The sequence below is a fragment of the Chinchilla lanigera genome, unplaced genomic scaffold, assembly GCF_000276665.1.
Source record: "Chinchilla lanigera isolate Chin_1 unplaced genomic scaffold, ChiLan1.0 scaffold00022, whole genome shotgun sequence".
Taxonomy (NCBI): Eukaryota; Metazoa; Chordata; class Mammalia; order Rodentia; family Chinchillidae; genus Chinchilla; species Chinchilla lanigera.
In genome coordinates, this window is record NW_004955423.1 from 15,717,201 (window position 1) to 15,741,877 (window position 24,677).

The window sequence follows — 24,677 nt, forward strand, 5'->3', positions numbered from 1 at the left end:
GTACGCATCTGCCAAGGCAGATTAGCGGTTGACATTTCTTCTGAAAAATGTCTCCATTAAAATAAGTAGCTGTTGCTGTTGTCTCCTGATTTAGTCATTGGGAAAAAGGAATGACTGTGTATCTTCCAGAATGAGGCTTCAGGTTTCTCCTGGAACCCAACGCTTCAAATGGATGCACCTTAAATAAGATTGATGATGTGGTAGAAGAGAATTGATCACCAGGATCATGGCATCTTCCTATAACACATCTATGTGATGTTACTCAGCATGCTCAAGTGCCCTCCAGATGGGAGCTGCTCCTTATCATTATTATTTGACACATATTATGAGTAGACTCATTTCTAAGTGTGGGGGGACCTGAATATCAATTACAGACAAAGATAACTATAGATCCATTTAGCTACTCAGGAATGACAGCAATGCTTTATACATATTAATTAATTGCCCAAGCCAGTCACCTCCATCCTAACTCATTATTACAAATGAAGATTCTCTGCTTAGAGAGGCAAAGAAATGTGTCAAGATCCAATTGCTAGTCTTTGTGAAATTCAAGGCAGCCCGGGCCCACCACACTACACTACATTTTGCTTAGCATCGTGTTTATCATGGAGGCCCCACAATATTGTGGGGTTTCTTTGCATACATTAGAAGCTAGCAGGGTTTTGAATGAGACAGGCATGGACAGATTACGAAACTGGCAGTCCTACCGACAGTCTTGGTCTTCCCGAAAACCTCTTCAGAGAGGAAGAAAAGTCGATAAAGTGAGTGAAAGCAAGATTGAGGGAAGAAAGGAGAGAAAACGCAATACCCAGAACCTATGAAATAGCTTCTGACAGACCTCTATGGCTGGTGACAGATCTGGCAGTTCCTCTTTGGGCTGTTAAACTGTGTTCAATTCTCTCAGTTCATCATTTCATAGGAGCTGTAAGAACTATCTTCCTGTGATTGAGGAAAAAGTCACAGGAGTACAGGAATGTTTCTCTTGTTGGAAATCCAGTATAATGGAAGAAGCAGGATGGAAAAATCCATAGCACATGTGGTTGCTATAGCATTACAAATACTTCTGGCCAGTACAGGGGAAGACCATTCTAAGAGTAAGAATAAGAATGGATAGAGGTGTGTGAGCGGGGCTTTCTCTGCTGGGCAGAATGCTGAAGGCTTTAGTGACTCTCTGTCACTCCATCCTTGTGGTCTGCTATGGGGTAGGTCTGAAGAGATTTAGGTGTCCAACAGAAGATCAGAGGCCCTGAGAGTTCCAGCAATTGCACACAGTCAAGACCTGGTGAGCAGCCTTAAACCATGATCTGTCTGCCTCTGACTTAGGAGTTTTTAATCACCAGCACTCTTTCTTTCCTTTGAGAAAGGTGCTATTGTTCTCAATTGACAGTCATGAGCACTTTTGATCTAAATTCCTATCTTTATGTCTCCAAAGCCAAGATGTGATTAGGATGCTGGTTTAAATCTGTGTTTCATTCAGCAATAGTTATGAAGCACTTGCTACGAGCCAGGCATCGTTCTAGGAGTATGGGATGGAACTTTAAGAAATTAGTCAAAAATAGTTTCCCTCCTGAAGCTTTTAGTTCAACCACGTTGCACATTATTTATGTAATCTGCATTACTTGGAGAATTTTAACTTACCTTCCAGGAGTGTGGAACAAAAAATAACCACGAGATTTGATGTGCAGTTTAAGGCTTAAATTTTGAACCAAGAGATCTAAGACTTAAAAGGGAAACAAAGCATGTTTTACAACGACATAAAGACTAGAAATCTTACGAGGTGTTATGTAGCGCAAACTGCAGAGAAGATGTGAATAGAGGTTTTCATGCCAAAATATCTTTGGCTTTGCTTCTGCTCTTTCTTCCCCTGCATATATTAAGTGTGTGCGTACACCCCACCCCCGCATGTGTGCAGGTGCACACACACACACACACACACACACACACTTAATGTCAGTCATCATGTAACCGGCAACCTGGTCTGTTCACTGCAGTAAATACATATTGAAAGTGAATTTAAGGGCTCTACCTGAGGTGCTAAAAATAAAAAATTGAAGATGAGAGTAGAAGTACAGAAAAAGAAAGTAGACAATGGACTTACATAGAGAGTAGAATTATAACAGCAGGACAGGAGAATCATGAAGAAGAAGGATTACTGTGTAAAACAGCATTACTGCCACTAATAGGATCAAAATGGGGTATGATGGGGCCTCCATGGTGGCACATCTGTCCCCAACAGAGTGGCTTCCAGAAGAAAGGCATCCTGGGAGTGACATCGCACCCCCATCACAGTGGAGCGGGGCGCTGATCAGGGCTTTTCAAGGAGCAGGGAGAGGGCTTGTGCTTAAAGTTTCAAGCAGACATTTCAGAACAGAGGGAGAAACCGTCTTACAAGGGACAACACTTGGTATTTTTAGATTCAAACTGCAGGTAAGAAACAAGATTTTATTACTCAAAAAAATCCCTTTCTTTCATTCTTCCTCCTTGGTGCTGAATTTGACAGCAGCTGTGGAAATTGTCTGAAGCAACACTCCGATATTTTCTGAGAAATCTCTCGTGGGTCCTCACACCTTCAAAGAACCTGTGAATTGGTCGTGCTTACAGGCTGGACCACAGAGGAAAGCACAGATAGGTGAAGCCTGAGTTTCAAACACGGCTGAAAAACTCCTTCTTCAATCCAGTGAATAACGTCTGTCTTGTCATCCTCAGAATGAGTTTGCTCAGTCCCATTGACTTAGACCTTCCTTCAATACATTTTTTTGTTCTATTACATATTTGTATCTTCGTTGAAGTTGGTCAGATTACCATATGTAAGAATGCAAGATTAATGAAACCATTAAAGAGAACACAAAATAAAAACAAAAAAATTATAAATGATAGAGTTTCACCAAACAAGATGGTAGGGATTCAACAGTGGCTGTTATGTTGTATACTGTTGTCTTCAAATTAGTTCTTCAACACGTTTTTAAGCACTCACTACTGATTTGCCACTGTCCTGGAAACGAGTCCCTGCTCAGTAGGTTACAACTCGCACTGCAGACACTTATTTAAATTTGGGGTTGTTTTGTTATTCCACACACAGAAACTCCAATCAGTGTTTTCATTATTAATCTTTGAGTATTCCCAAATAACTGCCTACAAAAAAATCAATAAATGAGTGCACACTCAAGGTCATTTTATATTAAGTCATTTTATACTAAGGGATCGAATCCCTTAATTAAAAGCAGAGAGGAAATCAGCAAGAAATTAGAATAGTTCTCACTACTCTTATTTCCCCATTCTTCTGTTTGTGCCTCAAATCTGTCTTTTCTACCTCCCTGTTTCCACTTCAAGTCCTGAACCTGTTCATGACTAACTCTTCACTCAGACATTCCAGGTGCCTGGTTCCTCCTGACCATGGGACGCATCTGTCTCAGGCCCACAGGGGTCACCAAGGAGAAGCACCTGGTGGCCCTTTGCATGCCCTTGGGTAATGGTCAAGGTCAGGTCCACCGAGGCCATGAGCACCTCCCCCGCTCCGCTTCCTCTGTGGGCTGTCTGTGGCCCCCCAACTCAGGCTAAGCCTGGGGAGAGCTTTCCAGGGGCAGCCTAGAGGGGAGGGCTGAGAGGAAGCCCCAACAGAGGAACAGCGGCATCAGACAGAGGGCTCTGGGGCGGACAACTCAGGCGTGCAGCGTGGATTTGTCTGAGAAGGGACAGCAAGCTCTGTCTTTACCTGAAATGAGACCTCTCAAAAGCAACCCCCAGCAGTGAGAAGCCACTGAATAATTTTTGTGTCTACCGTACAGGGATGAGTGATTGAAAGAGGTAAAAAAAAATTGAGAAGTAACTGGTGTGGCGCTTGATAGGGTATGTCAGTTTTTTTCTACTCCTCCTAGCATTACATTTCTACTTTTGTAATAATAACAGTTGGGCATGTTAAAGTAAATTTATGTGGAGACCAAACCTGGAGAACCCCTGAGCAGAACAAGTCTGTTAAACTTCATTAAGTGATGGTAGCCCTGCTTGGTGGCAAACATAAGTATAACTTGGATTATTTCTTATACACAACAGTATTAAAGAAAGATTGCTGGGTATGGTGATGCATGCCTATAATCCTAGCACTGGGGAGGCTGAGGCAGGGGGACTGTTGTGAGTTTGAGGCTAGCCTGGACTCTATATATGGGTTTAAGATCAGCCTGAACTACATAGGAAGACCCTGTCTCAAAGAGGAGAGAGAAAGAGAGAGAGAGGCAAGGAAGGAAGGAAGCAAGGAAATTATGGCTAACAGCTCGGTGCTTCTAACTAACACCTATAATTAGCAGCCGTCCAGTAGGCAAGGCCAAATAAGGCAACTATAACTGTAAGAAATTAAATGTTTTCTTTGCTTCCATGTTTGCCCTATAAAAGGTTCTCTCATTAGAGCCCCAAACTGCTTGTGGTTTGGAGTTACCCAACTGATCAACCACTGTTTGCTCAAGTAGACTTTAAATTTTGATCGTGACTCAGTTTATCTTTACCTGCTATCAGGCTTTTCAGTGAGCAGCACCCGCTGGTCACACTGCTAGTACAGAATTCTCTGGATCTTCCTGGCAGAGTCACGAGGGGGTTTGAGCTCTGCTTGGACATAGTTCTGACTCAATCACTCGTTCTTAAGAGCCCAACCTGTGAACCAGGACCTATTTCCAAAGTCTGTGGGCTCTCGGACTTTGAGGGTGCTCCTGAACTTTTCTGAGCCTGTCTCCTCATCCACTTCGAAGGACTCTTGTTTTTATTAATTTTTTTTTTTAAATTTTCCTCCCTGCACCTCTTGGTCTCCTTTCCATTTGCAAAAGATCCATCTCATTGTTTCCCATTATCTGTCCTTTCTTTTGCTCTTAATTTATGTTTTGAGTTTCTCTTAAAAGAGAGACCATGTGCTGTTTAAACTTATATGTCTGATTTATTTCACTGAACATTATTGTGGTCTTAATGTGCATCTGTTTTCCTCTAGATAATTCAAATTTATCCTGCTTAACAGCCTCCTGTGAGAAGTAGGGATACAGTGAATAAAGAGGCTGCATATTAAAGTCCTGTTATTACTAAGCATACCTTCTATTTTAACTATCATGATAGAGTTGCTTGCAAAGGTTTTTCACTTTATCTTCTTAGACAGAAATCAAGGGACCTCTTAACCTGGCAGTGGTTATTGCAGATTAGCTCCCTCCACAAGTACACCTCTGTGTCCATGAATCTGTGCCACAGATTCATGACCCACGGGTAGGAAATGCTTGAAAAATAAATTATGCATGCACGGAACTTTTTTCTCATCATTGTCTTCCAAACAATATGTCTTCCAAACAATATGGGCAACAATGGCTTACATAGCATTTACATTATATCAGGTATGAAAAGTAACCTGGAGACAGTGCAATCCAGATGGGAGAAGGTGTGTAGGTTATAAGCACTGCCCCATTTTATGTAAGGAATTTAAGCATCTACAAGATTCTGGCATCCTAAGGGCTCCTGGAACCAACCCCCATGTGCCCAGGGATGGCTGTTGTTATGGTTTATATCTCGATATCACCTAAAGCCTTGTGTGATCATAGGTGGGGCTTTTTTGGAAGTGAATGGATCATGGGTGTGTGATACTACTGGATTAGTCCACTTAAGAGTTTATACCTAAATGTGATAGCTAAATGTGATGTTAGTTTATAGCTGAATGTGGGAGGTGAAACCTGATTAGAGGACATGGGTCACTGGAGGGGGGCGTGGCCTGGAAGGGTCTGTCTCCCTCCTTCTCCCTTGATCCCTCTGTCCTGCAACCATGCCATGGGCTGTTTCTCCTCTGCCATGTTGCCCTGCCTTGAAGCCAGCCAACAATGGACTGAAACCTCTACAAACCATGTGAAACAAAACTTCCCTCTCTTAATTTGTAGGTGTGGAGTGTTGTGTACATCTCACCTACTGGACACACAGTGTGGCAGCCAGCATAGTTTGGAGTGCGGGTCATTCATCCTTCTGATCGTGCAGCTTCCTGGCATCTGTAGCTCAGTGCCAAAGCCCAGCATTATGAAATATATTGCACCACACATCAGTAGCCAGGAAACGACCAAAATTCAAAACTTCAAAGTGCCATTTCCACAGAATGTATATTCTGTACCACTGTAAAGTAAAAAAATTGTCACTTTCCACTGCAAGTCAGGGACTGTTTAGATTCCATTTTTTTCATCTTCCCTTGAAGACAAGGGAGAACATGCTACCCAGTTCTGACTAATAAGACTAAAATATGAGTCAGTGAGGAAGGAAAAAAGGGATGTAAGGAAAAGCTTTTGCTTTCCTAATGAAGAGTAACAGCTGTGGGTTAGTAGTCCTTTGCCCTAAATAGCTTTGTCCCATGTGCAAGGTGGACTTGACGGCTGGTGCATCAGGGGCTATTTTGTCACAATGAAAACATTAAAGATGGTGGAACAAAAAGATGGAAGTCTGGATCCTTGACATCTCATAGTCATTAAATCAGTCCTGGATTATCCATCTGTATACTTATTTTGACACAAGTGAAATAAAGTTATCGTTATTCAGTTACTTGTAAAGCAACAATTGGTGACAGATACAAACCTTGTTTCTGGTGTTACCTGATCACTATGCAGTGCTTTAGTGGTACTATGTCTTCATAACTATAAGACGTGTAGGGCTGCCTGCATGCAAATGAATGGTTCTAGATAGGTCCATAGTGTTTGGCTTAATTCATTAACTTACCCACCCAGGGAACTATTTTGAAAGAATTATTTATGGAAGGAACAACTGGTGATTCAACTACCTCTGCTGTCTCTGCATGGATTTGAATGTCACTTCGCAGTGCTATTGCTCATCAGGGTCCTTGTCACAGTGGCAGCTCCACCACGGTTTTCAGTCCCATGGTTTCAGTGACCCACAGCCCACCATGATCCAAAAATAGGAAATGGTGAATTCCAGAAATGAACCCTTCATCAGCTTTAAATGGCACAGTATTCTGTACAGTGTCATGGAGTTGGGCACCAGCCGATGCCACCACCTGGGGCGGGAGTTGGCCCATCCTGTCCTTGCTACCTGCCCATTCGTCACTCAGCAGTCATCTCAGGTCAGCAGCGCTGTGTTCAAGCTGCCTGCCCCGTTGTCTGTGTCTGTGACACCCCTCTTCCCACTGCTGCCCCCACTTTCCCTGCTTCTCTAGGGCCCACGTTTCCCACACAGCCTTTCCGACTGCCCAGGTGGAGGTCACACCGCTGCCCGGGACACCCCTGGCCCGAAGCCCCTTTCCTGTGCCTGTGTGGGTGAGGGATGACCCCGAGATGCAGTGACTAGTTAAATTCCAGTGAGACCCCTGAATATGGTGGAAGCCACCTTGCAAGGAAGATGGAAGAGTGCTCAAATCTAGGAGAAAGATTTGGAGTCTTTTCAGGGGGATTAATGGCAAAGTTCTTACTGTAACAAGCTTTCTTATTTAAACATCGACCATATTTTTCAACCAGCCCTCACTGATCAAAGCTTGTGGCTATTTCTGAAATACAAAAACAAAAAATCAAAAAGCAAGGCACCATTACAGTGAGTCCTCCTTCACCTCATTTGCCACATCTGGTACCCTACGACCTCTGGCTGTTACCCAAAGTGCAAGTGACCAGGAAAGGAAAATGTTTTGAAGCATTTCAGGACCTTGAGGCAGCCAGGACGGTGACCTAAAGACACTCACAAAAGAGCACATCTAGAGCTGCTGCAGGAAGTGGCCAGCACGCTGGGGTCAGTGTGTCAGAGTGGGGGAGAGCATTCTGAGGGGACCGTGGCCATGTCCCCATGGATGACTGTGAGGAGTGACTCTGAGAGGACGCTCATGATGGAAGAAGGAAGCAGAGGACTCACACAGAGCAGAGGAGGATTGGCCTTTGCCTGCAGTGGTGCTGAAGCCATGGTTTTGCATCTGACGGGAGGACAGAGCTTTGGCAGAAGAGGGGGACACAACCCCCAGGGGTTGTGACAAATCTGTGACAAAGTTTCCTAGCTTTTTATGTGTGCTTGGATGAATCAACTTTATGAGTCATCCGAATTGTTTTACATCCACTACCTAGCAAAACTTACTTTAAAAAAAACTCTTCATGTATTGCGACAATAGAATTAATTTCTCACTTACTCTTTTCTGGAAAGAAGAAATACAGAGATCACAGCCAAAGATAGGTATGAAATGCTGGTGCCCTTGGGAGGTGGTCAGTGAGCCTCTCTACAAGCCCCTGGAGTCCAGGACAGTGAAGATCACAAGTGCTGCCCTGGGGACAGTGGCCTGGGTTTGGGCTGACAGTCAGGACAAGCAGGGTTTCGTTTCTGCATTCTAAGAATACAGACAGTGATAACACGCGACCCCCTGAGATGTGTGAATCAGGCATGTATTAGGCACTCAGAATTGTTAGTGATTCCTTTTCAAGTCTCTGCTGTTCATATTCTTTTCCTGTATTTTCCCAACTGATAAGCCTTAAATGTCTGCTCTTTTGTCTACTTTTTTGGGGGGGAAGAGGGGCCCCTTAATTCAGAGTGTCATCTCCTTTTAAAGATATTGTTCAACTCCAGTTACTTTGGCACTAAACAAATGAAAAACGTTTTTTAGTCCAACAGTTTTATCAAAAATATTATTTTCTTTTCTTGGTGCCCTTTTCATTTGCAAAAGAGGTGTCTCTCTGTTTCCTAGTATCTACATTTTATTTTGCATTTTAATTTATTTGTACTTTCGGTTTCTCACATAAGAGAAACTATGTGACATTTAAGCTTGTGTGTCTGGGGAGGGAAGGAGAAGTAAAGAGAATTAATATGTTATATGGAAAAAAACAAAAAAAGGAAACAGTTTGACAAGGTAAAGATTAAACAAAATTTGCTTTATGAAAAGTCAAATGAAATGAGTAATTTACACAATTATTGTGATCCTCATATTCAACAAGAGTCTGTGAATAATCTACTGTGGGTTACATGTTGTAATTGGAGTGGAAATAGAAAATCACTTACTAATCTCAAAATAAAGATGCTCTGTGTACATGTACCAGCTCCCCACACTGCATGAAATCATGCACTGCAAAGATGTACAAATGTAATAAAAATTGAAATAAAAAATATTATTTTCTTACTCACATTCCTAATAAGACTCATTTCAAAGTAAACTGAAGACCTAATTCAGGAAGTCTGGAATGTGTTATACTCTTGTCAAAATTACTAGCTGATTACAGAATGGAGAATCAACCAGCAGTAATTGTGTGTGTGTGTGTGTGTTTCCTGTCAGGAACAATAGGGTTGAAACAGGAGTTTACAGGAAGCTGTTAGTACAATATGACATTCAGCTACTATTTATTAATCTGTTTCTTCTACTTTAAAAAAATTTTAAAGGCAAGCTGTTGTCAAAGCCAGTCCTACAGAAATGGCATAAAGTTTAGCTATAGAATTCTTAGACCTGTCAATGGTTCTTAGAATCGGGACTTTCTTAATTTAAATCTTCCACATGTGTTTGAATATGATCTTGATTTTGTCTACACCATTTGTTTCACAGTTATCATCTGAGGGCTTTGCTTTATACTTAAGATAATTATACTACAATGCTTATTCCATTTTATAACATTAGATACACATATTTAAAATATTTAACTCATTTTTATGAGGAAATTAAATGTTTTCTGCAAAATAATTTTGTTACTGTTTTCTATCAACAACCTTGAAATAACTTTCATCCAAATCAACTAACTCATTTAATACTTAAGGTAATTAAAAGAAAAAACTGTTTATAGCTGGTGCAGTGGCATATGTATGTAATCCCTTTAATCTGGGAGGCTGAAGCAGGAGGATTGCAAATTCGAGGTCAACCTGGCCAATTTAGTGAGAGCCTATCTCAAAACCAACGAATAAAAGGGAATGAGGATGTAGCTAAGTGCAAAGTTCTGGGTTCAATCCCTCATAACACACACACACACACACACACACACACACACACACACACACTGTTCGTAGGGTTTTTGGATTCTGTTTCTCAGGTGTGTGTAGTGACACAATCAACAGCCAGTTTACATCCTTCTAACGAAGCAAATGTGTGCATCTTGCAGCTCTTTCTTACACTGCTTGTCTGAAACACCACAATGAGAAAACTGCCTTTGTGGTGTGAGAGAGAGCTCTTCTCCTCAGGAGCCAACAGTAGACTGCTTCCATTTTCAACTTCATCTTCCAGCTCCGAAAGAAACGAGCTCACTGAATCATTTGCTTTGCTCTCCACCTGCCGAGTGTGAACAGGACGGAAACCGAGCAAGTGTGGGGAACGGGAGAGTTGTGAGCCAGGCATCGGCTTGTTTCAGACTCAGACGAGAGCACGCTATAAATATGGTGTCCGCGTGCTCTCTGTTTGGGGCTGTTTAGGTTCCTCTGCTCTGTGTGGACCAGCACTCTGCAAATGGCTTTGTCTCTTGGTGCTTTTATTTTCCCCACTATATGAAGGATCAGAAAATGAAACGGGCGTTCTAGCATTTTTATTTTTAGAGCTTGTAATGACAATTTATTAATCAAACTCACTTTTCCATTTAATTCTGGGTCTTTTAAAACCATTATGTACAAAAACATATAAATAAGTGAATTAAAGGAGTAGCTCTTAGGAATTTAGCAAGGTTCCTTCCTACGGCGGCAGCAGTGATTGCCAAGGGTAGCTCTGCACACAGTAGGGCTTCATAAAGGCTTGTTGCCCAGATGGTGTGACTCTTCGTAAGTGTTGCATTAATGCAGCCCAAAACAGCAGCTTCTGCGTTACTTCTGAGCTCCGGACACTGACTTTCTATCAGTACCAGATCTCATATCAAAAGCACAGTTTCCTTAACTTGAAAATACTCTGGGCAACTGGAAAACAACGCAGAGGGGCTGAGACCTGGGTGTACCCCATGTACACCGTTGGCACTGCAGTGAGTATCTTCCGGAATATCTGCAGCCTTTCCTGTTTACTAATGGCTGAGAACTCTTCCTTGATTACTTTCCTAGCTACTAAACCTGTTACAGAGGAACAGGCAGGAGCTTTGATAAAACAAAAATGGGCCTGGGTAAGCAGTGGTTCTTTTTTTTTTTTTTTTTTTTTTCCAGTACCGGGAATCAAACTCACGACCTTGCACTTGCCAGGCAGGTGCTGTGCCACTGAGCTAAATCCCCAGCCCCTAAGCAGTGGTTCTTAATGGAACAGTGTGGCTGCGTGACACAATGCAAAGCCATTACCTCCTGGGAAGCAGCCACGAAACTTTCCTCCCAAGAATTTTACAAGAATGGCTTTCTTGGGGCAAAGCTGTTTTCAAGTGTGTCCTTTAGCTTTCTTAAATGTAGGCAGTCGCTGAACCTCCGAGGGTTTCTGCTGTTCAGATTTATTTCTTCCTGTATCTTATTTTCCTTTTATATTTCTACCAGCCTAGAGTGGAGATGGGGATAGCTGGCCAGAGGTTGTGCACTGGGGGGTAGGGGTAAGTGCCTTCTATTTTAAATGACATTCTTGGTTCCTGTGAAACTTGAAGTTAACGAACAGAGTCACTCGGCAGTTCTGCCTAGTGGACTTTTACTATCCGTGCCCGTCTTTCCTTTGGGTAAGAGTTCTGATGGGCTGGGAATGTCACAGCTTTGGTGGTAAACGGGAAATGTGTAATTGGGGGATTCTCAAGTTGGAAGAGGTTGGGGCAACGAAGACCCTGCAGGACAAATGGGGTCTCCTGGGGCTCAGGGACGCCATCTGGGGAGTGAACAGTGTGATTTGGACAAGGACGTGTCCTCCTCTATGTTACCAGTCCGTGGCATAGATGCTGCTTTGTGGGCAGATGTTCCCCAATCCACCGGAAGTGAGAAAATGAAGCAGATGCTGGGAGTTTTGTAAAAACCAAACTTTTTTTTGAGACAGGGTCTCACTATACACTTCAACCTCGTCTTGAACTCACTCTGTAGCCCAAGCTGGCCTTGAGCTCACAGCCATCCACCTGCCTCAGCCTCCTGAGTGCTGGGATTAGAAGTGTGCACCAACCCCCCTGCCAAACATTTGTTTAGAGACTTTATTTGGAGAAATATTACAAATTTTGTGTGTGTGTTAAAAATATCCTTTTCAAATAATGACAAAAATAGATAATTCTTCTTTGCTGGCACCAGGAATTAAACTCAGGACCTTGTGCTTGTCAGGCAGGCACTGTGTCCCTGAGCTACATCTCTGGCCCAATTCTTTTTTTCAAATGCCCCCACTTTGTGGAATTTATTTACTTATTTTTATTTCTTTGTGAACTTTAAAATGCCAGCTTTATCTTTATCCCATTACAATTTCTTTTAATCTAATAAATATTAAAAGTAAGGAATATGAGGCCTTGGTACAGTTTCTTACCCAATTCTCCGGGCACACAGGTGTTGGAGAAGAAGAAATAATTCTGATTTTAGTACATTTAAGCCTATTCTCTTCCTGACCCAAGAGATCGGTTGCTTAACGTGGGTAGGAGTTGGTCGACCTTGTTGCACACCCTGGGTTACAGTTCGCTTCTCTTTTTAAGTCACCCTCCTCTCACTGCCTCCTACACGGAGTCCTGAAAGGAGCAACCCTTCCTGACCCCACTGCCCAGAGCTGCGTGTGGACGGCCGCCCATGCGAGCAGCAGCGGTCCCCACACTCAGTGCTTCTCTCTTCCTGGTGTGTTCGTCCAATGGCACAAGGCTTTGAATGTATTTTGGGAAAAAACACAGACATCGTATCTTGCCCTGTTACTCTTCCAACATTTCAGAAAACCTCTTTCTTTAAAAATAAACAAAACTGCATAAAGAGCTGTCCAAAGACTTGAGCTAAGGGTGGAGCTCAGTGCTACAGCATTGCCTAAGCACACGTAAGGCCCTGGGCTTGATCCCTGGCATGGAAAAATGAATTTTTTTTTTTTTTTTTTTTGCAAAGACTTGACCAAGGATGATTAAAAGAAAGACTAATTTTTTTAAACCTTTAAAACAAAGATTAAAACATGACTGCTAAACAGAGATTTTATTGAGGTTTTAAAAATATCCAGATAGGGAAATCATTGTTCAAGGGTTACACAGTTTGATAAAGCCTAAGGGTTCTAAAATGTCACAAGACACAGTTCATCTTGTAACACTAAAAATGTAACCTTCCTACTTCTAGGAACACTGAAACCCGCACAAAAAAACATGTGACGAACACTGGGAACTCACAGCACAAAGCTATGACGTGATGAGAAGTTATGTCCAGCCCATACGGTAAGTTAAAAACAGCCTACGAACACGTCAGAAAAGATTCTACAAAGAAGCCCCCAATATGCTGATTTACTCTGTGAAGTGTGTCAGTGGGGAGTCCCTAATATTTCATGATTTTATATCATTTAAATTCATACATGTACACATGTATGTACATAAAAACATGTAATAAAATAATAAAAATAAAGATGGGAACCATGCCAATACTGTATTCAGGCAATAGCATGATTTTCCAGCTATTATCATTGTTAGGTTTTTCTCTTTGCTCACCCTGGGTTTGTTCTTTCATCAAATCTGCCACGTGATGAAGCACGAAAGAAAAAAGAATGAGCTTCTGCTATGTTCAATTCCCCACTTGGACACAGCCCTGATACAGCTGGATTATACGGAAATACTGAAGTTCAAAAAAAAAAACCACTGGGCTGACTTTGTACCTGATTAACAGACACTTACAAAGAAAAAGTAATTTAGCGTGAAGTTTTAAAACTCTAAATTAGTAATTTGGTGTATCTTCAATAACTTGCCTACTGGAAAAAGGCAACAGAATTCCCTCAAAGAAGAACGCAGAATTGTTGGCAGTAACTGCAGATTCCGGGAGAAGAGAAATGGAGGCGAAGGAACAGAGATGAAGAAATACAATAGTTCTGAACTAATATCAATAAGTATGTCATCCTTACAATGGTCCAAGTACCATGTGAAGCGCTTGACATCTGTTTAATGTTCATAATCACTCTGGAGTAGGGTTGATGATTATATCTGCTTTTGTGTGTGCATGCATGTGTTTGTGTACGTGTGCATATGTGTGTGTGTCTGAGACACGGTTTTACTATGCTGGTCTTGCAATCCTCCTGCCTGAGCCTCCCAAGTGCTGGGGTTACTGGTGTGTTATATCTGTTTTTCAGGGCATGTACGTGAGTGATGGAGAAGCTAGGTACACTGCTGTGTCACCCAGGTGATGCGCAGTCTGGCTGGAGTCTGAACCAGGTGGCACAGTGCACCTTAAACCCTCTCTGCCTTGTCCCCTACTACTGGGTGACACGTCTTTTCATTCTGTCTGCACAACACGACGAGATAGGCAGCATCCAATTTGCAGCAAGGTCGTGGGGGCATTGTGTAATAATTAAATGGCAGTAGTCTCCTATTACAGCGATCCATGCATACTACCCATGCTTACAGCAGCACAGTCATACCAGCTCAATCTTGGGAGCTGCCTCTACATCATCAGCAGATGGATGGATAAAGAAAATGTGGTATTTACACACCATGGAGCACTACTCTGCCATAAAGGAAGATGAACTTGAGTCATCTGTAGGAACATGGATGCGCCGTGAGACCATCATGTTAAGTGAAATAAATCAGATGCACAGTCCTAAATATCACATGGTTTCTCTTGTATGAGAAACCCACAGTATGACTACATTAAAGAGCATGACTACATTAAAGAGTATGACTACATTAAAGAGTATGACTACAGGTAATTGGAAACATGGAAATAGATCTTTTGTAAATGGGGAAGGGACAAAGGGATGGAGGGGAGGGAGAGAGGGGAGCAGAGACCCGAAGGAAGAGAAGGACAGAGAGGAGTTTTCTTAATGAGACTACGGAGATGCACAGTCCTGTGGCCTTTCAGAAGATTGGCTGGAGATAAATGATTAACCCTACTCGGGCGAAGGGCTGGTTCTGCTCACTGAGGGCAACCCCAGTTCCTACCACAGCAAGTGACACTCGGGGGGCACCTGCACCTTCTGACACTTCCTGCTCGGCGCAGTCATCAGGTGCTCTACCACTCGCTGCTTCACACACAGCTCCTTCCTGTATCCCAGCCACATACTACGCGCTATGTACTATTCTAGGGGCTTGGACTATGGCAGTGAGCGAAAGCAAGATCCTTACATTTTGCTGAGTTAGCTCTGTGCCCCAGCATGTCGCAAGGTATCCTGGCTGTCAGTTAATATTTACTAAAGGAATAAGTGAATTAATTACGAGTAGCAAGTGGAAGCCAAAGGTGGCAGAAGGAGACTAAGGAGAAAAGCAAATATTTGATTTTGATCTATTAACTACTGACATCTATTAAAATCTTAATGTGCTTGTGAATAACAAGAATGATCTTTTTAAAATTATTTAACTCATGTTTAAAAGCGGTAACGCCACTGAGGATATTTCAATTCCCGTAGTGACCAGGCCGCAGGTTCTGAAAGAGAGCCTGTGTTCAGGGTGCAAGACTTGTCTCTTCGTCAGACTACACTTTCCAGTTCTAACCCCCAGAGCTCAGCCGTATTTACTGCATTCCACACGCTGGTGACTTTCCAAGGTGAGTCTTCTCCCAGTAATTAGAGGCATTTGTCTTCAAGCTCATTTCAGTTCTCGCAGTGAGGTCACAGGCTGCCATCCACATTGTTATCGACTCCCTCAATTAGAGGCAATGGCGTTTCACCACCATGCAGAATATTAGGAAATTAACAATCCTCACTCTGCATTCATTTGGGAAATCTGCACTGCTTTTGATGACGATCGTGCCAAGCAGGGAGTAATCAGAGACACTGCGAATTCCGTCTGGCCCTGCAAACATCAACTGAAACTCCAGCTCTGCACCTCCAGGTTGAGCTTTGGTCTGTGGGGTCAATTTCCTTTTTCAGAGGGCAGAAGTCAGCTCTGGTAATTGATGAGGGAAAAACACACAACGAGCCCAACAAAATATATCCACAAACACAATCACCCTGATTTCCCCAAGTCTGTCTTATTGCTTGACATCTGTTTTAAAACAACAAATGAACTCTCGCATCACGAACAGTTTTCAGATCTGATTTGCAACTCTCAGAAATGACAGTTTGGTCTCAAAGAGCAGATCGCAGTGAGTAACACTGGGAAGAGATCAGTCACACGGCATGGCCATCACTTTTAGGTCCAAGGGTGTCTTCGTCTAATTCGGAGAGTTTTAACAGAGGAATTCCGAGGTCCTAGGAGTGCGGTAGATTTGCCTAGTGTTGTGAAAGACATCTTCTGTGCATCTCGATGGGGTGTGCAGCTCCTCTGGAACAAGAGGAGGGCTGTGCAGGGCCTCCTGTCGCCCAGCTGCCCCCAGATTGCAGTGGATTTAGTGTCCTCTTGCACAAAGGGCTGTCTTCAGATGGCCGATTATCCTCTTTGTCTCCCTGTGATTTAATGTTTGAACCGGACATTGTGGGGCACCATGAATCGAGCAGAGCTATCACCTCTAATGCTCAAGATTTTACAAATAGCACTAAGTAGTGATTCAGCGCCACAAAGCAAACTGGCCATTTAGGAAAATATGTATATTTCCATGGTGTCTCTTACTATTTGCACTGTATCAAAACAGCAGAAAGATTCATGCTTCCCATTCCTACTTCTTTATGACAAATCAAACCCTTAGAAAATTTCTGGATCCATTTCTGCATCCAGTACCTTCTAATAAAGAAAGGCCACCTTAGAATTTAAATCTACCAGAACACCACACCAGCTGTCACTCAGCTACCAAGTTTGGGGGATTTTCAAAGACAGAGAATTTAACATACTGAGGAGATACTGCTTAAAATTACCTAAATAGTTACTTCAAAATAGTTTTTTTTTTTTTTTTTTTAAAAACAAACCTAAGGGCTACAGAATTCTAGACAAGGTTAAAATTTATTATCTTTTGCGAGAACTAACTAAACTAAAACAAGAGGATTGTTTGTCATTAAAGCTACACAAAGGCTCATCAGGTCAAAATGATTATTTTTTATTGGTTCTGCACTCCTTCGCCCCTCCCCAAGCCACTTTTTAAAGTAAACAGGATTCTAAATGCGAACACGGGCTAATTAGAAGTCGGTACGATCATCCTGGTAAGGGATGTGAGGGTAGAGCTGACTTACGGTCATGATGAGCCCCTTCTCCTGGAAGTATTTAACCAAAGGTGCGGCGTTCTGCTTGAAGTTCACGAGTCTCCTTTGTGTCGCCTTCAGGTTGTCATCAGGCCGCCCCTGCTGCTCCGCCCTCTTCAGTAACCGCTCTTTCAGCCTCTGGTTGGCGCAGGCCAGGAAGACCACCAAGTCGGGGGTACAGATCTGTAGGTATCAGACAAGCAGAGGGTGTTAACATCCTGCCGGGTCAAGGGAAGGCAGTGGTATTTGTCTCTGCTTCTGTTGACACTGTCATGTATCTGGCCTTCTAGTTTTGACCAGTACATTTCCTGGGGTGCCATTTTCCACAAGGCCCAGGGTTGACCACTCCCATCACAGTTCTGTGAATGGCATCCTTTACCCATGCGGCCATGCAAGGGCCCTGCACACCTCGGGAGACACTTTCTGGTCTCTGCTCATATCCACTCCCAGGTTGAATTCAGAACAATACAGGCCAAACTTTGCCCCAAACCTATGCAACCTGATTTTAGAGGGGAGATGACTTCAGGGTCACAGACGCTGTCTGTGGCAAACATACACTTCTGTTCTTGCCATCTGCTGCCTTTAAAAATTATCCCTTGTATGCCACGCCCTGTGCCAAACCATCTCCTTTTAATAGTGCTGGACTTCACAACAGACTGCAATGTAAATATTCTTTCCATTTTGTTGAAGAGCAAACTGTGGCTCTGAGAATTACATTCTTGTTTGGTCACGTGGTCAGTAAGGGAGAAGTCACTATTTGAACCCAAGTCTGGCCTAAGGTCTCTGTTCCCTCCACTATTATGGAGCACTGGGAAGCTCAAAGGGCTCTGTGAATTTCTGCAAATACTGTGGAATGACATGAAAAGATCGTATGGAATAAACAGCTTTTATTGAACTACAGTAGGACTAAGATTGCACTGAAACGGTGACTGGACACGTTCAGGAAACGGAGTTTATTGTTGAACATGGGACATGGCAGAAAGGCAATCTACCATTATGGCATGTAGCAATAACCTCTAAAATTTTTAAATTTAAACTTCACACTAGTAAACTTTGGGGGCATACACCCCAATAAACATATTCTTGTTAATTTATAAATGATGCATATATCTGATATGTATGTACTGCCATACTAGCATAGAATGCACATTATAAAATACACACAAAAATAAAAATTTTTAAAATGAGGTACAATAATCATAGTGTATTTCTTTCCACACCACACTGGTTTGCCTTCTCTGGAGAGGGCGAGTTAGAAAATATAGGGAGACTGGGAGATGAGAATTGCAACTTTTGCCCCAGGACTTATCAGCTCTGTGATAGGCAGGTGGCTGCACTTTGCAAAGCCTTTGTGTCCTCATTTATCAGTAGAGATACAGGAAAGCTACCTCCCTGACCCATTATGAAGATTAGATAAAATAATATGCATAGTACAAACTCAATGCACTTGAGCCATGTTAGTATCTCAGTTTTCATGATTCTATGTGTTCCTGGTTCTCCTTTACCATCTTTTTTTTTTTTTTTTTAATTTTGTTCATTTTCCTTTGCTCACACATTTTTCTTTCTCCAACCCAAGTAGAGATATGTCCCAGGGCTCAACCCATACTCCCCCCACCCCCTCTGGATTTCCATTCTCAAAGTATCTTCCTCTCTTTAATTTCAGCTGCTCTCCTGTGTGGATGGATTCCAGATCTAAATCTTCACTGCTGACTTTCAACAGCCCCTCAGTGCTGAATTTTCAAATCTCTATGTGACAACTCTGTTTGCAAGTTTTTAATGTAGCTGGGACTTAGCAAGGCCAAAAATTAATCTCAGCACCTTTCGAACCTAAATCAAACTCCTGTCTTCTGTATTTGCTTGTTTATTTTTATGGTAGCGACTCTCCTTTCCTAACTCACTCTCAGCTAGAAGCCTTAGTCTTGCAGTATTATCTCTAACCTTACCTCATCAAAGCCTCAGTCAATCACTGCCTGCCAAATTTGTCTTTGAAACGACATGCAGATTCAAGTTCAATTTTTTCCCAATGCTTTTAATCTAAATGTACAAGGTAAAATGATACAGAACCTAGAAGATGAAATATAAGAAAATAGCTTCTAGATCATAGGGTAGGCAGGATTTCTTAAATAAGGCCAAAAACTCTAACTATAAAAGAAAAAAGTTCATAAATTGGACTGCTTTGAGTATCAAAAAGCGTTTTTATTAAAATACACAAAGACTATGAAAATATGAGCTATACACTGGGAGAAGATATTTGCAATACATTATGAATACAGGATTTATTTTAAAAAAATATGAAAATAAATCTTATAAATCAATAAGAAAAAATAGTATAAAAATAGGTAAGAAATGTGAATGTGCATTTTTTAACAGAAGTGGCTAGCCACATAATTAAATTGAAAAGGTGCCAACATCATTAATAAGCCAGAGAATGCAAATTGAAACTACACCTCTTGGAGAGGCACCAAGATGGCAGAAAGGTAAGCAGCAGAGAAAAAGCCTCTCTGAGAGTCACTGTCCAGATATTGGAATATAGCAATGTGAGGAAGACACGAAGAGGGAAGTGGGTCCCCTGGACCCAGGAAGGATCTAAAGTGTGAATTGAAGCCCATGGAGAGAGTGCAGAGAGAAACTTCAATGAAAAAGGAGGTAGCTGGCAGCACCTTCTCCCTGAGACGGGACTCACTCAAACCTGTGGATACTTGGTGACTGCTAGTGACTCCAGAGGTCTTCACGCAGAGACACAGCAGTTGAGGGGAGCACTGGAAGTGAAGGACTACACTAGCTGGTGGTGAGTGCCGAGGGTTCAGTCATCCCGCACAAGAGAGAGCAACTGGCTGGGAGCCATCTTGGAGAGAGGCAGGCTGAGCTCAGAACTCAGAGTGGCTGCTGGCTCCATCTAGTGGCTCCCAGCTGGGCTCAGGCCTGCATAAGCTGCACTGATGGCTGCAGGCCAAATGAGTCTGGTCTTGGCTAGAAGGTGCAGGCTCACTGAGATTATCCACTACCCTGCCAAAAAGCTACTGCTGGCTTGCATGGATTGGGACTCTCTCTCCACATGTTGTCTACCAGTGACAGCAGAGACAAACCTGGAAGTGGACTTTTTGTTCTTTGTTTTTTTTTTTTTTTTTTTGTTGTTATGGTTTTGCTCTCCTTCATTGTTTGATCTTGTTTTTATATGAGTGTGAATATGGTTTCTACCCTCTTTGTGGTTGTGGTTCTCCTCTGTTCTTTTTCTCTCTTCCTTCTCTCTTTCCCTCCAGTCTTCTGCACCAGTTCTCCAAAGTTAGCATGATCCCCCTTTGTTCTCCAGCCTTACTTCTAATCTCTTCCTCTTTTTCCACTTCTCCATTTTCTCTATAACCTATTTTAAATTTTAATCTTGAGGGCAAAATTGACATAATAAGGACTTACATATTGCATATGATTTTCTAATTTGTTTTAGATTTTGTTATATAACCAAAAATCTAGTTCATACAGTTAAAGGTGGCAAGTTAATGGTTAGTTTAGTTTATCATTTTTCTAGGCTGTATTTGATGCTATTGTTACTGCTGATGGTACCACTACAGCCAAAAGTGACATAATTGTTCTAAACAGCTGTTATTCCTGGTATTCCAACACTGAGACTCACTAAGGGTCATAGAAAATACTGTGGCACAGTGCCAAAGAACCAGGGGCTGGACCAAACAGGCAGCAAATTCCTATCCCCAAGAAAATGAAGAGGTAGGACCTTGCAAAACCCAACAACCGGGCCTCATTGAACACACTGGTAGCTTAGTGGCTTTTTATGTAGTTTCTTCACCAGCAGAGCCAGGCCTACACGCAAGCAATCATGTTGAAGGGACCGGTTGGCATTGATCTTGGCACCACCTACTCCTGTGTGGGTGTCTTCCAGCATGGAAAAGTGGAGATAATTGCCAATGATAAGGGAAATCGAACCACTCCAAGTTAAGTCGCTTTCACTGACACCTAACGACTGATAGGAGATGCTGCAGAAAATCAAGTGGCAACGAACCCCACCAACACAGTTGTTGATGCCAAGTGTCTGATTGGATGTAGATTTGATGATGCTGTCATCCAGTCTGATATGAGGCATTGGCCCTTCATGGTGGTGAATGATGCAGGCAGGCCCAAGGTTCAAGCAGAATACAAACAGCTTCTACCTAAAACAGGTGTCTTCTATGTTGCTGACAAAGATGAAGGAAATTTCAGAAGCTTATCTTGGGAAGACTGTTACCAATGCTGTGGTGACTGTGCCAGCTTACTTTAATGACTCTCAGCATCAGGCAACCTAAGATGCTGGAACCACTGATGGTCTTAATGTACTTAGAATTATCAGTGAGCCAACAGCTGCTACTATTGCTTATGGCTTAGACAAAAAGGTTGGAGCTGAAAGAAATGTGCTGATTTTTTATTTAGGAGGTGGCACTTTTGATGTGTCAATCCTCACTATTGAAGATGGGATCTTTGAAGTGAAATCTATAGCTGGAGACACCCACATAGGTGGAGAACGTTTTGACAATAGAATGGTCAATCATTTTATTGTTGAATTCAAGTGCAAGCATAAGAAGGACATCAGTGAGAACAAGAGAGCTGTCCACTGTCTTTGTACTGCATGTGAACGAGCAAAGAGAACCCTCTCTTCCAGCACCCAAGCCAGCATTGAGATAGATTCCCTTTATGAAGGAATCGAATTCTATACCTCCATTACTTGTGCTCGATTTGAAGAGTTGAACGCTGACCTGTTCTGTGGCACTCTGGACCCTGCAGAGAAGGCTCTTCGAGATGCTAAGCTGGACAAGTCACAGATCCATGACATTGTCCTGGTGGGTGGTTTCTACCTGTATCCCCAAGATCCAGAAGCTTCTGTAAGACTTCTTTAATGGAAAAAAATTAAATAAGAGCATCAACCCTGAAGAAGCTGTTGCTTATGGTACAGCTGTTCAGGCAGCCATTCTATCTGGAGACAAGTCTGAAAATGTGCAAGATTTGCTGCCTTTGGATGTAACTCTTCTTTCTCTTGGTATTGAAACTGCTGGTGGAGTCATGACAGTCCTTATCAAGCATAATACTACCATTCCTACCAAGCAGACACAGACCTTCATTACCTACTCTGACAACCAGCCTGGTGTGCTCATTCAGGTATATGAAGGAGCATGCCCCCTTCATATCTGCTTGGTAAGTTTGAACTCACAGGCATACCTCCTGCACTCTGTGGTGTTCCTCAGATGGAAGTCACTTTTGATATTGATGTCAATGGCATCCTCAACATCTCTGCAGTCAACAAAAGCACAGGAAAAGAGAAGAAGGTTGTCATTACTAATGAGAAGGACATAGAGTGTATGGTCCAGGAAGCAGAGAAGTACAAAGCTGAAGCTGAGAAGGAAAGGGACAAAGTGTCTTCCAAGAATTCACTGGAGTCCTATGCTTTCAATATGCTTCAGCAACTGCTGAAGATGAGAAACTTCAGAGCGAGATTAATGATGAAGATAAACAGAAGATTCTTGACAAGTGTAGTGAAATCATCAACTGGATGGATAAGAATCAGACTGTGTAGAAGGAAGAATTTTAACATCAGCAGAAGGAGTTGGAGAAAGTCTGCAACTCCATCATCACCAAGCTGTACCAGAGTGCAGGAGGCATCCCTGGAGGAATGCCTGGGGGCTTCCCTGGTGGTGGAGCTCCTCCCTCTAGTGGTGCTTCCTCAGAGCCCACCACTGAGGAGGTTGATTAAGCCAACCCCAAATAGAGATTTAGTATTCTTCCACAACAATAAAATTGAAAGACCTAAATTTGTAGCAAATTCTGTGGCAGTTATTAAAGTTTAGCTGCTATAGTAAAGTACTGGACATTCTCAGTACTTGAATAATGGAGCATGTACACAGGGAAAAGATAACATTGCACTTTATAAGCACTGTACTATAAGTGGAAATGCAATGTCTTCAACAAAACTATTTAAAATTGGAAAAAAAAAACCCCAAACCACCCACATCTAGAAGATACCTCAGAGAAGTAATCATTTCCTATGATTTCTAAATACTAGCAAAAAAGCAACCCCCCCATAGGCAATTTATAAGCATCACCCAAAGAATTAAACTAAAAAAAGAAACGAAAATGACAGGACACTGAAACAAGATGTAATCCTAGACACCAGGTTAACTAAAGGCAATCCCAGGGGGCAATGAGATAGAACAATCCAAAAGCCACCCACCTGGTCTCTTTAAAGTGGTAACAATGAATCAATTGAATGAGGGTCTAGAAAAAATCAAATCATAAATAATTTCTCAGATAACTGAAGAGACAGTGTCTACAATGAAAACTATGCTTAGTGACTCTAGAGCAGACACAGACAAAAAAATAGAGGAGCTTAAGATAATCATGAAAGCCATGAATGCTCAGCATAGGAAAGAAATGGAATGAGTAAGGCAAATTTGAGTAGATATCCAGGAGAATAAAAATTCCACTGAAAGTATCCACAGCAGATTAAGCCAATGTGAGGACAGGATCTTAGATACAGAAGACAGGTTTTTGGTTAGTGATCATGAAAAGAAAGAGTTCTTAAAAATAGCAAGGGATGGTGAAAAATCAATACAGCAGCGGGGGGCAAAGAATAACTTAAGACTGATTGGAGTCAATGAAAAATCAGGAGATAGCACAAATGATATAATAACAACTGTTCATAGATGTCTTGGCAGAAAACTTCCCTAGTAGGGAAAAAGAATTTGACATCTGTAAATGAGGCATATAGAACTCCAATTAGTCATGATGAAAAAAACTCTACACCAAGGCATATCATAGTCAAGGTTCCAGAAATTCAACACAAGAATACAATCTTAAAAGCTGCTAAGGAAAAGAAACAAATCACCCATAAAGAAAAGCCCATCAGAAGCACAGCTGACTTCTCAGCACAAATCCTCAAGTCAAGGAGAGCTTGGAGTGAAGTATTTCAAGTTCTAATGGAAAACAGCCTTCAGTGCAGATTGATGTACCCCACAAAACTATCTTCTAAAACTAATGGAGAAATAAGATACTTCCATCATAAAAAATATCTGAGGAAATTTATAACTACACAACCAGCACTCCAAAATGTTTTGAAAGACATTATAGGAAGAGATAGTAAGGACTACAACTCCAAGAACCCCAACAGAAGGAATCTGTCAGGCAAGGCAAACAAACAGAGGGAAGGAAACAAAAGGGGGGAGCCAACAACAGGAAAATAACATGACATGGATAAGCCAATACATATCATTTATAACCATCGATGTTAATGGTCTCAGCTCACCAACCAAAAGACATGTACTGGCAGAATGTATCAAAAAGTAATACCCAACAATATACTGCATACAAGAAACACATTTGGGTCAAAAAGAAATTCATAGACTGAAAATCAGATGATGGAAAACAATACTCTGTATGACAGGAAACCAGAAAAAAAGTTGGGATAGCAATTCTATTTCCACATAAAGTGGATTTCAAGCCAATCCTGATTAAGAGAGACAGAGAAGGTCACTACATCCTTTTAAAGGGAATAATCCAAGAAGAGATAACAATCATGAATATATATGCACCAAACACCAGTGTACCCAGCTCTATA

The 24,677-nt window shown here is 42.0% G+C and overlaps 1 protein-coding gene and 1 pseudogene across 1 annotated transcript in view; one reads left to right on the forward strand and one right to left on the reverse strand.

Annotated features, from left to right (window-relative positions):
- Ak5 (adenylate kinase 5) overlaps window positions 1–24,677 on the reverse strand; it is a gene marked incomplete at its 5' end in the record, with an annotated part of 209,082 nt that overhangs the window by 129,968 nt on the left and 54,437 nt on the right. The window contains 1 exon segment of the mRNA XM_005385219.2: window positions 17,078–17,269. Coding sequence (XP_005385276.1) covers window positions 17,078–17,269 — 192 coding nt within the window.
- Window positions 20,916–22,817, forward strand: LOC102020579 (annotated as a pseudogene).